The 13,098-nt window shown below is 40.0% G+C and overlaps 1 protein-coding gene across 5 annotated transcripts in view; it reads left to right on the top strand.

Annotated features, from left to right (window-relative positions):
* nsd1b (nuclear receptor binding SET domain protein 1b) overlaps positions 1-13,098 on the top strand; it is a 45,571-nt gene that overhangs the window by 20,824 nt on the left and 11,649 nt on the right. For all 5 annotated transcript variants that reach the window (XM_041801263.1, XM_041801261.1, XM_041801262.1 and 2 more), the window contains exons 5-17: positions 108-3,159; positions 5,975-6,087; positions 6,222-6,474; positions 7,746-7,846; positions 8,966-9,008; positions 9,488-9,738; positions 10,246-10,383; positions 11,179-11,302; positions 11,453-11,653; positions 11,744-11,923; positions 12,282-12,438; positions 12,562-12,767; positions 12,937-13,049. In XM_041801263.1, coding sequence (XP_041657197.1) covers positions 108-3,159; positions 5,975-6,087; positions 6,222-6,474; positions 7,746-7,846; positions 8,966-9,008; positions 9,488-9,738; positions 10,246-10,383; positions 11,179-11,302; positions 11,453-11,653; positions 11,744-11,923; positions 12,282-12,438; positions 12,562-12,767; positions 12,937-13,049 — 4,932 coding nt within the window. The remainder of the gene's footprint in view (positions 1-107; positions 3,160-5,974; positions 6,088-6,221; positions 6,475-7,745; positions 7,847-8,965; positions 9,009-9,487; positions 9,739-10,245; positions 10,384-11,178; positions 11,303-11,452; positions 11,654-11,743; positions 11,924-12,281; positions 12,439-12,561; positions 12,768-12,936; positions 13,050-13,098) is intronic.

The following is a 13,098-nucleotide window of genomic DNA, read 5'->3' as shown; positions in this document are numbered from 1 at the left end:
GAGAAACCTTAACATGTTTGCACATCATAAAATAACAAAGCTGGTGGTGAAAAAGAACTATCTCAAAGTGTGAAAACTTATCAGTGATTGTCTTTGTCTTTCTGCAGATTCCAAAGCGCTTTCAGGACTCTTGGAAAACAAGCGTGGCTGAGGCAGAGTCTATTCTTGAAGAGAGACCAAAAATGGCTTCATCTTCTTCTTTGTACATCGATGAATCCTTCCTTCTTAGCTCAACACTAGAAACATCGAAAAAAAGCCCTCCAACCTCTCCACCCCCTACTTCCCCTTCTCCTCTTGAGACATCGCACATGACAAATGGTTCACTTTCATCCCCAATAACAACTCTAGCAAAGCCAAGCACTTTAAAGAAACCCCCTGGCAAGAAGAAAACGAGTAAATTGTCAAAAGAAAGAAGTAAGAAAAACTCTAAAAAGACTTTACATAGTAGCCCTGACCAATCAGATAGAGACAATGGAGAGTGCCCGTATTCTGACCTCGACTCAGTCCCCAAGATTTTGTGTCCTAAAGCACTTGAACGTCAGCAAAAGTTGGTTCCAAGTCAGCCATCTGTTACAGTTGTTAAAGAGACGAAGAAGCTGCCAGAGATACAGAGCGGTCTTTGGTTCAGCAAATCAGGCAAAGACAGACGACCCAAAACGACCAGCCCAATGCCAGACAGAACTCTGTTTTGTAAAGTGCCCTGCAAGAAAAAGAGCTCATCTGTCATTGGTAAAAAGACACTGGCTCCTAGTGCCTCCTCATCCAGTGGTGGGTCCTCTGACCCGTCAGGGTTGTCAGACAAACAAAAGACTGTGGCACCTGCTGAAACAAATCCGCAACCTGAACCATCGGGGTACTTGAAGTGTAAAAACACCCCAGTTGAAAGTAGGCCTCTTAGTACAAGTAGCATTCCCACTGAGCAGACAGGACCATCAGAAAAGCAGAAATCTCCAACCCTTGTTGAGACCAGTGTGTCCTCTAACAAGAGGGGACATTTAAAGGGAAAAAGGATGGACAGTAACACAACAGATACCACAACTGGACCAGCCTCTGACCAGTTTGGGAGCTCAAGTCTTAAAAAGTCTGTCGAGCCCTGTAAGACGGTCAGTTCAACTGACCAATCTAGGTGTTCAGAGAGTCCAAAAAGTGCTAGTCGAACTGAAAATTCAGACGCCATGACAGATAAAGAGGTCTGTGTAAAAGACAAACTAACAGATAAAGAAGAAAAGAAAAAGACACCAGCACCCAGTATAAATGCTGATACAGCTGATGCATTGGCAAGGCTAGAAAGGCACGCAAGTCTGGTCTCCAAGTGTAGGCTGCCTTTTGTTAAATTGATACGCAAGGAAATAAAGGGTAAGAGATTTCTAAACTCCAGTCTAACAATAAGCTCTACTGATGAACCAGTATCAACAAAGACTGAAAAGACACCAGATACTAAGGGGAATGAAACTTCCTCTAAACAATCAGATTCTATTTCTGAAAAAGAAAGTGTTTCCATTGATAAGGCAATCAGTCCCGAACCTGAGAAAGTCTTAGTTAAAAAGTTAAAATCAAAATGTGGAAAGGATAGTCTTCCTCTCTCAGATTCAACAAGTAGTGAGAAGGACATTCCTTCTCTCTCAGATTCATCACATAAGACGACTGTTGATGTGTCCAGTGTTTCAATTATTCCCGATACGTCAGGTAGCCCTGAAGTGGAAAGGATGCCTGCTTTAGATACAAGCCCAAATGATAAGACTTCCTTATCCTCCAACCAGTCAGACCAGTCAGAATGTAAAACAACTTCCACTTCTATCATAACAAGTCTGTTCTCTGACAAGTTTAGCACCTCAAAAAGAAAGACCACTTCAATCTCTAGTATAGTTTTTCATTCAACCTCTCCACCTTCCCATCGGCAGGGGCATTTAGTATGTAAGAATGCTCCCCTGTCAGAAAGCCTGTCTTCTGAGAAATCCAAGAAAGTCATCCAAAATTTAAAGAAAATTCCAGATAAGGTGAATAAAGTTGTTCTGCAAGAGCAGCCTGCTCACCTCCCTGCTAGTGGTCGGCTGATGACCAAAGCCCTGAAGGCACAAGAGGAGGTAGAGCAGCAGAAGCGTGAAAAGGTCCAAAAAAAGGACCTTGTGTGCCAATCTGGGGATAACTCTCCTGTGAGTCCTGGGACCAAACTTAAATCCGACTGTAAAGACAAAGCAGAGTATGATCAAGACATGTTTTCTAGCTTTGAAACTTCCCCCGTGACATCTCAGTCAGTTGACATTGAAACTGATGTCAAGAGTGAAGATGAGGACCTTTCGATATCTTCAACTCCACCAATGGACTTCATACCCCTAACTTCAAGGTCAAGGTCAAAGAAGGAGGATCAGTCCACAGATTTACACTCTCCATCATCACCATCCTCACCATTTTCTTTTATGAATGCCTTTAAAAACGTAGAGGAAGTATCTTTCCAATCTCTGTCAAATGAAAGCAATGGCAAACCCATTTCTTTCAAAGCAGACACAAACTACAAATTCAGCACTTTTCTCATGATGCTGAAGGACCTGCATGACACTAGGGAGCGAGAAGGGACCCCTTTGGAACTGGAAATTGGGCCGCCAAGTGCTCATGTGAAGGAGGAACCATTAGTGATGCCAGGAGAGACTACACCAGCAATTCACAATCAAGCAGTGGAAAACGTCAGCAACCTTTCAGATTCCAGTCCAGACAAAATTGAAATCGTACACGATGTCAAAACAAATCAAATGTCAAAGAGACCCTGTAATAGAAGGGGTGGCTTCATTGGGGGGAGAAAGAAAGCCAGTCGCAAAGTGCCTTGTCATCCTGCCAGGTCTGGACCTGGTGTCCCAGGCCTGGAGTCCCCAAGATCTAGGGACTCTGCATCATCAGTGGATTGCTCTTCAAGAGTTCAGTCCCTGTTGGGCTTTGAGACCAGCAGCTGGGAGAGGCAGAGTGGAGGAAGTGAAGGAGTCGTTGAGGACATGGAAGAAAGTTGGAGCAGACTACATGAGAATCTACAAAACATGGTGCCTTTGGAACAGAGGGGATGCAGCACGACGCCGGGTCTAGAAAAGCCTAACGGCCTTGTTGCAGACTACACTGAGACAAACACAAGCTTGATGCACAACACTGGAGAGGGTGACAATTCAGCAAGAGGTGAGTGCAGTCTCGTTAAGAGGAATAATTAAACAATTGTGTTTCCATCAACATGAAAACACAGAATGCATCTTGAACTCTTAAAATTGGAGGGTTGGTTATTATAGGTTGACCCCAATTTGGCCTCTGATTAGCTGTAAAAAGACACTTGGAGTCATAGCTCAGTCATTTCTTAAACACAGTAATATCTTTGGATTCAGCAAGACTCACAGTTATACAGAGCATATTTTCAGCTGTGATGTCTAGTCAGTCAACCTCCATAAATGTTCTTAGAACTTATAGAAACATGATCATTATGTATGTAAAAGGTAGGAGCTTTTCTTGCTGTTTCACCTTGCATCCATGCGTTTGTCCAGTTGTAAGTATTCTTGTAAATATATTTGCCCATATGAGATGCTTGTTAATAGAGGAAAACAAAAGAGAGAGCTCAGATCATATATGACTAGCTAATGTGTGGGATGTAAACTACAAACATGGAGACACTTGAGGAGGTCACTGTGATGTCACATCAGATCAGCTCAGATTCATGAATGGGGGTCAGAACACACCATTTGCACTTATTTTTCCATTTTCTTCTATGTGCATAGATAACACTCCTGGTGTATTGGTTCAGTCTGTTACTGTGTTAATTAGTGACCTCCAGTTGGCTGTGCTGTCAGATGTCATTGTTACAGCAGCTAATAAAAACAGAAAGAGTCTTTGTGAATAACCATCTGTAGTTTTTTGTAATGATTGTATTAAAAATATACTCACTAGATATGTATTTCATGACTAACTGAACTAACACAAACATCCATGGACACACTTGACCGAAAGTCAGCTCTTTGCATAGTCACTTGTTGAACTGTAACACCAATCTTAATTTAAGACATTTTACAGGTTTAAATGTTGGCTTATGCAACCAAATTTATCTGGCCGAACCTGTTAGAATGACATGTTTCTGTGCCTTGACAGTAACACATCATAAAGTTTGGAGAATTGCTGACTTGGTTTAGCCTATTAGTTTGCTCAAATCTTTCACCAGGGACCCCAGTTTGGCTTGGTTGGTGGATCACCCATTCGCTGTAGTGGCACGGTTTGGTGCATTCTTTCCCTGCTGTCTTTCCCTGTGTGTTTCTAGTCTCTTTATCTGACCTGTCAAAATGAGGCAAAAATGTCCCCATATTCTCTATAAAACTCTACAAAAGATTTTTAAAAATCCTCTGTTGTCCCTGCTGCTGCGCTGATTGTCACACGTCTACTCTACCACTGCCACAGATGCGTACACTGCGTTTTGCATCTATGATGTGTTCATTTTTAAGACTGTGCATAGCCAATGTGTCAGAACAATGCAGGGTGCATGTGCTAGCCATGATGCATGATGTGTCCACGAATGCATAGTTAACAGCAAGTATATCTCGAGCCTAGGAATGGTTTTAAACAACAACAAAGTAGTTACAATCATGTTTACTTTAGACTTGATCAATAAGACAACTGGACTTTGTTGAGAAGTTTTGATAAAGTTACACCACTTCTGCAAAAAGCTGCTTATGTTTTAATCTGAAAACGTGTTCAAAACCTTTTAACCAAGGCCAGTTGTCTGATGTGTAAAACTGTTAATGTGTATGAACCAGATGACTGAGAACCTACCAGGGACACACATATATCTGTTGGTATGTTGAAAAGAAGAAGAAAAAGCCTTGAAAAAAGTCTGTGGAGCCATGTTTTGGTGATATGTTGACTGGACAGAGGAAAATGTATTGCTCTGTTGAAGTAGTTGGACTTTTCTTTGGGCCCTTTCATATGAGATTAGTATTACCTGGAGACCTCTGTGAGTTGTGCATCACCCCCTGGCCTCAGTGTTTGCTGCTGCACATTCACACAGGATAATTCAAGTCTGTAATATACTCCAATTTACAGACTTGTCTAAAGCCAACTTGTACCAGTGTGTTAAACAAATTAAAAATATACCTGAATGTAGGGCTGAACCATTTTGGGAAAATGATCTAATTGGGATTTTTTTTTCCCAAGTATTGCAATTGCAATTTGATATGCGATTATTTCTTAAGTTCCTTATATTATGTTTGTTCTTTTTATTTTTGTTTTGTTTTTACCAACAAACACAAGCAATAAATCATTCTGTATCATAACCAACACAATGTTGGATAAAACTAGAGCTGAAATTTTTAGAAAAATATTTAATTGAAAATATCTAATTCTGGGGAACATGGATCATCCACTTCATAGCTCCCTAAATGACCAAAGAAACAACAGTCATGGACAGCTCCTCTCTCTTCGCCACAGGACGGAAAGATATAGAAGATCTTTCATATCATCAGCAATAAGAGTATATAATTCTACCATAAACAGATGAGACTCCAGACAAATACATTTCCCTTCAGGGATTAATAAAGTTATTGTATTGTATTTTAATTGTGATAATTTTGACTCATATTGCAAATTGGATAGGAATTGATATATTAAAGGGAGGTATCATTTTTATGCCAGTCTCATATTTGATAAGAAAAACGTACAAAAAGTAGGGTTTTAGATGACTTTTCTAAAAACAACTGCCTGTGGATGATTGTGTGATCTGTAGTGCATAACATCTCTGCTGCAAAAAAGAACTAAACTGCTATTTGACCCAAAATTCAGCTTAAAGAAATATTGCACCTTCTGCGATTTGAAAATTGCAACAGGCCATATTGCAATTTAATCTAATTTTTGATTAATTGCCCTGTCCTACTTGAATGCATATACTATATACAATAACCTCCATCACTGCATGAAGAAAATACTTTAAAAGTTGTTTTATTTTCTTATGAATCTTTTTCAGCTCATAAACGAATAAGAAAACCGAGCAAGAGGCTGATTGAGTGGACAGAAGAGTATGATCAGATTTTCTCCAACAGGAAGAAAACCAAAAAGCCTCTCCAGTTAATTGGAAAGGTAAAAATCCTACGAAGATCTTATACTGTTAATATATATTAGACTGATGCCTTGAGCAACCTGTATGACTTCTGGCAGCTTCTTAGTACTTTTATCAAAGATTGACCAAATAATCATATAATTTCTTCTCTTAGGCCACCCAGCCTGTTACGCCTACGTCTGAACTCCCAGAATATGAGAAGGACACACATGAGCACCCATCACTGGACTTAATCCCTGAAATACAGACTCCCCCTCCAGAAGAAATTGCTGCAACGCCCTCTGAACTACAGATACCTAGTACAGAAAACATGTCAACCCAAGAGGCACCGGTGCTTTCCATCGACACACTAACCCCTCCTCCTGAAGCTGATTCATCTACATCAGAAGGGCTCGTCAAAGATAACGGTAAGAGAGTTATAAGTGTATTTCCTTGCAGCTTAACTGCAATTGAAGCTGCATAAAGTAGGCTGGAGAAAAGTCCCCTTGGTAAATGTGGCTGAAAGGATGTTGGCCTCATTCACACACTACGTCACTATGTGGCTGTTGTGCATTTAATAAAAACACTCAGGCTATAGTTGGCTGATACAACAATAGTATTCCTCTGGGAATACTGTGGGCAATATTTTAGATACTATTTTTGCAGAGATTTGCTCTCTTTCAGACACAGCATGAATGAGGTTTGGCACCTCTGTTACTGGACAGTTAGGTCTGTGCTGTAGTCATTGTTTCAGTCACTCCAAAGGTGTTGGATGGGGTTGAGCTCAGGACTCAGTGCAGGCTGTTTAAGATCTGAAACAACAAATTTGGAACACCATGCATTATAGACTATATATAAATATGGACATTATGTCTTAGTGTCTTTCCATTGTACAATACTGAAGCCAATCTCCAGCCAGCAGTTTGTGATGACTGGTGGAGCTGCATGGCACACCCTTTTTGGCCAATGAAAGATTGGTGTTTGACCTTATACATCGCATCTTTTTTTTTTGTCTTAATCTAATTTTTGTCCCTTTTTTCATGCACATTTACACCAATAGGGCCCCCTTGCACAGGTGGCCATATAGTTGTAGTTCCACTAGTTTCCTGTTAGGGGGCTGGTGACAGCAGAGGGTGAAGTGAAACGTCACATAACTTACCTGTTTGATAAAATAGCAGTCCTCAGAAGATATGAATTACATATTTGAGGACTGATGCCCTTGCTTTAGAAATTACATACTTTTATAGGCTTACCTTTTGATTTTTTGTGTCAATTTTTAATTTCTTTCAACTCTCTTGAGTGTTTAAGTGTGTCCATTTTGAAAAGTGAAAATAGTAATAATTAAAACTGTGTTTAAATGTGCTATAAGACTTTTGACTTATGTTCTCTCTTACTCTTGTGCTATCCATATTTTAAACACTCATTGGTTTTACCTTTAGGGTTTGGAAACAAAAAGACCGTCCCCATCTGTAGCTGCAGAATCAGAAGTACACAGTTAAAAATGTTAATCACTAGAGGTTTAAGCTTTTGGGCTGCCTAGATATCCGGAGTGTAGAAGAAGTGTTCACATCCTTAACTTTCCCTTGGATGGTCCAACAAATAACTCCTAAACATCTACCCACCTGTGCGTATGAAGTCACACACCAAAGAGACTGGGATCCCACTGACTAAGTCTTTCTGTTCAACATTTAACTCACAGGAAATGCTCCTGTGTTAGGGAAGAAGAGGAAGAGGAAACCCACTCAGAAGATCCTGGAGTACTGTCTGGAGGCTGAGGCATTGCCAGTCCATAAGAAGAAGGTAGAACACTGACATATCATTTTGTTTATAATAATTACTCCAGTTTTTGCTTCATTTTGCTGTACAGAACAAAGTTAAATTTAATTTTTCTAATTTGGGATATTATCACCCTTTTTAACTTGAAAAGTCCATCATGCTTTTAAATGTCTACACGAAACTGCCTACAGACCAAAATTATAGTGACATCAATGCCAGTGATTTTGTTGAGAGACTTGTTTCAGTTTACAAGTATTATTTTTGGTCATTTATATGTGCCTTAGTTTTTCTACATGGCGTGAATACGTGAATCTTGCTACAGCCCCTATGCAATAATGTAAAAAAGACACTTTCTGTGAAGATCAGGAGGAAAAGCAATTATGATTAAAGGATTCATTTTTTCTCCTATTTCTGCCGACCAAAACTGTTATTAATAATCAGGAAGGTTTTAAAGTAATATCCTTGGGACCAACCATAGGTTCCATATGACCCAAATTTATTATACATTTGTCAATCAATCAATTTTTTTTAATAAAAGATAGTGCCGTTTGGACCCCAGACAGGACAAAAAACTAAAGAAAATAAGAAGCATAGTATAAAGAAGGAGGGATAAAATTTCCAGGCAAGTATCATAGAAGACTTCTAAAACTTTCTGTGAAAAATCTCCAATAAAATCCAAAAACCTTCTGGAAAATTTCCCCTCCATTCATGGAGTAAAATTACTGGAGGAGATTGCTGTAAGTTTCAGGTGAAAGTCCTGAAAGTCCCTTGTTCCTTGTAAATTTTCTAATATTTAGAGAAAAAGTCACAGAGAAGAGTACAAAAAGTTCTTGTGAGAAATACCCAAAGAAAAGTACCTCAGGTTTCCTTAAAAATCATAGATAAAATCACATATGAATATGGGTAAATTCACAGAAAATTCTTGAATAATTCAAGAAAATAAAAATGGAAAGTCTGTTTTATTTTCTCTCTGCCATCAAAAACTTAAATTATTGAACAAAAGTATTTATAAAACAAATTCACGACCACTGAAAACGCCCCGCGACCCCTGTTTGGGTCCTGAGCCCCCTGTTGAGAGCCAGTGTTTTAAAGGAGGTTTTTAATGAATGATTTGATCACAGATTATGATCTCTCTGCTTACAGGTCAAAGCACTGAAGAACAACTTTAACTCTGCTCCTCAATCAGGTCAGTTAATTATGAATTTTATGCTGTTGTTCAATACAAACATTAATTTTATTTAATAAAATATATATATTATTGTTTAAGATTTATTGTGGGGCTTCACTGACCTTATTGGAGAGATAGGACAGTGGAAAAAGCTAGAAACAGGAATGAGAGAGTGGGGATGACATGTGGTGAAAGAGACAGGGCCAGACTTGAACCTGGGTCACCCATGTAGCACCATGTGGTGTGAAACCTAACCACTTGGTCATCTGCCCCCACTATTTTCAGATTTTTAAAATGATATTCTTTCATTTTGTAAAATAATCATTTTTTTTAAATGAAACAGACTGAAGCTTTGATAATTTTCAACCAGAAGAAATGATTAATGTTTTAATAGTTTTAAACGTACATTTTCTGTCAGTGTTTTGTCTTTAGGTAAATGCTTTTCAACAACCTCTTTAACAGTTTGTTTTGTTTTGTCTCGACTTTTGGTCTTCCAGATTCTGCATCGTCTTTAAAATCAAAAAGTAAACATCAAACAGCCTTCAGCTCCACTCCAACAACTACAGAGTCTCTCCCCTGTACGCCTGCCTCCTCCGCTCAGACAGACCCTCCTCCTCCTCTTCCTGCTCACACCACTCAGGCACCGACCCCGCCTGAATCCACCTGGACAGAGATGGCAGACTTTGAAGCTTCTCAAACAGACGACTTTAAAGATGAAGAGGCCAGAAAGGACACAGTAGAGTCAGAGGTCGGCCATCTTTGATTAATCATCATACTGTTTTTATGAAGTATTGAAGTAATGTATCGAATGTTGTAGCATAAGTGTGCAGAAGTGTTGGCAACATTTAATTAGACATTTAATAGTTTTTTATTTGTAAAGCACTGATTCACAAAGACACTTAACTTATTAAAGCAGGTCAAGACACCATGAGAACAGCACTTAGATACACTTGGCAACAGAAGTGTGGCAAAGAAAACCTGCCTTTAAACAGGCAGAAACCTTGGCCCTTCATGTGCTCTGGTGTACATAATACAAGAAGTGTGGCACTAACTATGGTATTATAAAATGTATTTTTTTATTGCACAGTACAGTCTGCTTATTTGTAAAAATCACGATGCTGTAAAACTCAATATTCTTGCATTCTTTTCTTTTTTGCACGTAAAAACTTGATAGACATATGTAATGTATGATAATAGGGTGTTCATTAGGGTAAATTTAGGTGCAGTTAGTTTCATAAAATCTCTCACTTTCAAGGGTGACCAATCCAGCTTGGATCACAGCTTCTCCTCCATGAAGGATGAGCTGTCGCTGTGTGATGACCCACTTTTACCCTCAAGGAAGATTATTGGGGACCGAGGGGGTCCAGCTTCCATGAAGGAGAACATCTGCCAAGTGAGTTTCCCCACCAAGGACCAGACTATGAACAAATAGAACTAAGATATTTACAAAACTGCCCTCCCTATGAACACAAGATGGAAATTAGAGGACACACCTGGAGGTTATATGCCTCTATGTGGTCTGTAATTGCAAAACAGTGACAGTCAAGTGAAAGAAGGGCTGGGGTGGTTTCTGTGGTAGCTTGATTCATAGAAAATTATCAGTGAGGGATGTGACACAATAAGCTTGACCTTTGACCTCTGAAATCAGATCCATTTATCTTTGAGTCAGAGTGGATGTAAGTGCAAAGTTTGAAGAAAGCCTCTTGTTCTTGACAAGTCATGTTCAAGAGAATGGCTCTGCTGGACAATATCATGCTTCATGTGGTTACTCATCACTTTACACACAACTTTATTTCATTTTCTACTTCCCAATACTGCCATACTGCACTGTTTCTACATCATGCTAACTGCTAATGTTTATGTCTGGTGAAGAGCCGGGGGAAAGCTCTCAGAGGAAGTCAGCAGCCAAGCTACTTTTATTGAAGTTTTTAAGAGTATTTGACCAGGATTTCAGGCCTGTGTTTATAAAAATTGATAAACATTTAAGTTAACTAGTTTTTTTTTATGTTGTGCCTGCTTTTTTGATGCCTGAATTTAACATTTTAGCTGGCTAACTGTGCACATCTCTTGCAGCATGTATGTTTTATTAATCGTATTATCCATAGTGAAATTCAGAAGATGTAACCGTTTTTTTTTTTCCTTAAATGATTTTATATATTGTAATTTAGGTTTATATTTTTTGTTCCAGGTGTGTGAGAAGACAGGGGAGCTGCTGCTTTGTGAGGGTCAGTGTTGTGGAGCTTTTCACCTCGCCTGTATCTCTCTGGCCGAAGCGCCTAAAGGGAAGTTTGTCTGTCCAGAGTGCAAATCAGGTAAGTCTTTGTCCAGGCTATCAAGAAAAAAAAAGTACATTGTTCATGTAAAGTTCTCACCTTCATTATTGATTCTAGCTAACATTACTTAGCAACCACCCTCCCATGCATGTGTACACAAACTAATGATATGTAATTTAATTCTCCCAGGCGTCCACACCTGTTTTGTGTGTAAAAAGCGCAGTGAGGATGTGCGGCGCTGTATGATTCCTGTGTGTGGGAAGTTTTATCATGGGGAGTGCATCGCCAGCTTTGCCCCCACCGCACCTGTGAACCGAGGCTTCCGCTGTTCGATCCACGTCTGTCTCACTTGCTTCATCGCCAACCCCAACAGCTCTTCCATCTCCAAAGGTAAACCAGAGGGCAAACGTACTTCAGAGACAGCTTCGATGTTTGGTCCATGCTCTGATTTTTTGTTCATCCTCTTATGTTTGTCTGTAGGTCGTCTAGTTCGATGTGTTCGCTGCCCGATAGCGTATCATGCTACAGATCTCTGCATGGCCGCTGGCTGCGTCGTCCTCTCCAACAACAGCATCATCTGTCCGAACCACTTCACCCCACGCCGCGGCGTCAAGAACCACGAACATGTTAATGTCAGCTGGTGCTTCGTCTGCACAGAAGGTATGGGTGGAGGGATTTGAAGAAGGAGTTTATGTCTATAGCAAAAGTAGCTTTTCTTTTATCAAACCAGCTATATAATCTGTGTATTGAGCTTTAGACATGCTGGCTGGCAGTTGTTACTGTCTACTGGACAATGCCATGCTAACTGTACACTCTATTCCAGTTTTAACCAAGCTAACTGGATGCTTCCTGTAGCTTCAAATTTGCATTGCAGTCACATGAGCAACATTTATCTCACTAAATTAAGTTAGCATTTTTCCAAAATTGTTCATCTTTGCTTCTGGTCTTTCTCAATGATTTTTTTAAAGGGACATACACTTACAATTTCATAAAATGCTGTGACTCTCATGTGCTGTAGGGGGCAGTCTACTGTGCTGTGAGTCTTGTCCTGCTGCATTTCATCGAGAGTGTCTGAACATGGAGATGCCAAAAGGCAGCTGGTACTGCAACGACTGCAAGGCTGGAAAGAAACCTCGGATCAAGGACATCCTCTGGGTGAAGGTGGGACGGTACAGGTCAGTAGAGTGCTGCAGACATTGTTTGTCCTTGCTTGCAGCTAAAAAACATGCAGTCATCATCACTTTTAGACACTTACAGTAGATTCTGCATTTCTTTGTTTTTGTATGTTTTCTGTGAAGGTGGTGGCCAGCAGAAGTCAGTCATCCCAAAACAATCCCAGAGAACATCCAGAGGATGAGGCATGATGTCGGGGAGTTTCCCGTTCACTTCTTTGGCTCCAACGACTACCTGTGGACGTACCAGGCGCGAGTCTTTCCTTATATGGACGTGGATGCCAACAGCAAAGAGAAGATGGGGAAAGGCGTTGATGCGACGTACAAGAAAGGTATTCAGTGTATTCAACTAGATTTATAGTCCCCATAACAGATCCTGAGAGTAAAAGTCATCATTTGGATTTCTTTAGTTGAAATTCTATCGTTGTTTGTTGTGTCTTCTGCTTTCATCTGATGTGATGATGTACCATAGTTGAGTTTTGTGTTGTTTTCCATCCGCAGCACTAGAGGAGGCAGCTGTACGATTTAGGGAGCTGCAGGCAGAGAAGGAGCTCCGACAGCTTCAAGAGGACAAAAAGAACGACAGGAAGCCTCCTCCTTACAAACATATAAAGGTGAGAAAGACAACTTATGTCTTTGTTTACCCCAGAAGGCTTAAACTTG

Source organism: Cheilinus undulatus, linkage group 12, assembly GCF_018320785.1.
Source record: "Cheilinus undulatus linkage group 12, ASM1832078v1, whole genome shotgun sequence".
Taxonomy (NCBI): Eukaryota; Metazoa; Chordata; class Actinopteri; order Labriformes; family Labridae; genus Cheilinus; species Cheilinus undulatus.
The sequence above is the reverse complement of the archived record's forward strand: the minus strand, read 5'-3'. Positions and strand labels throughout refer to the sequence as shown.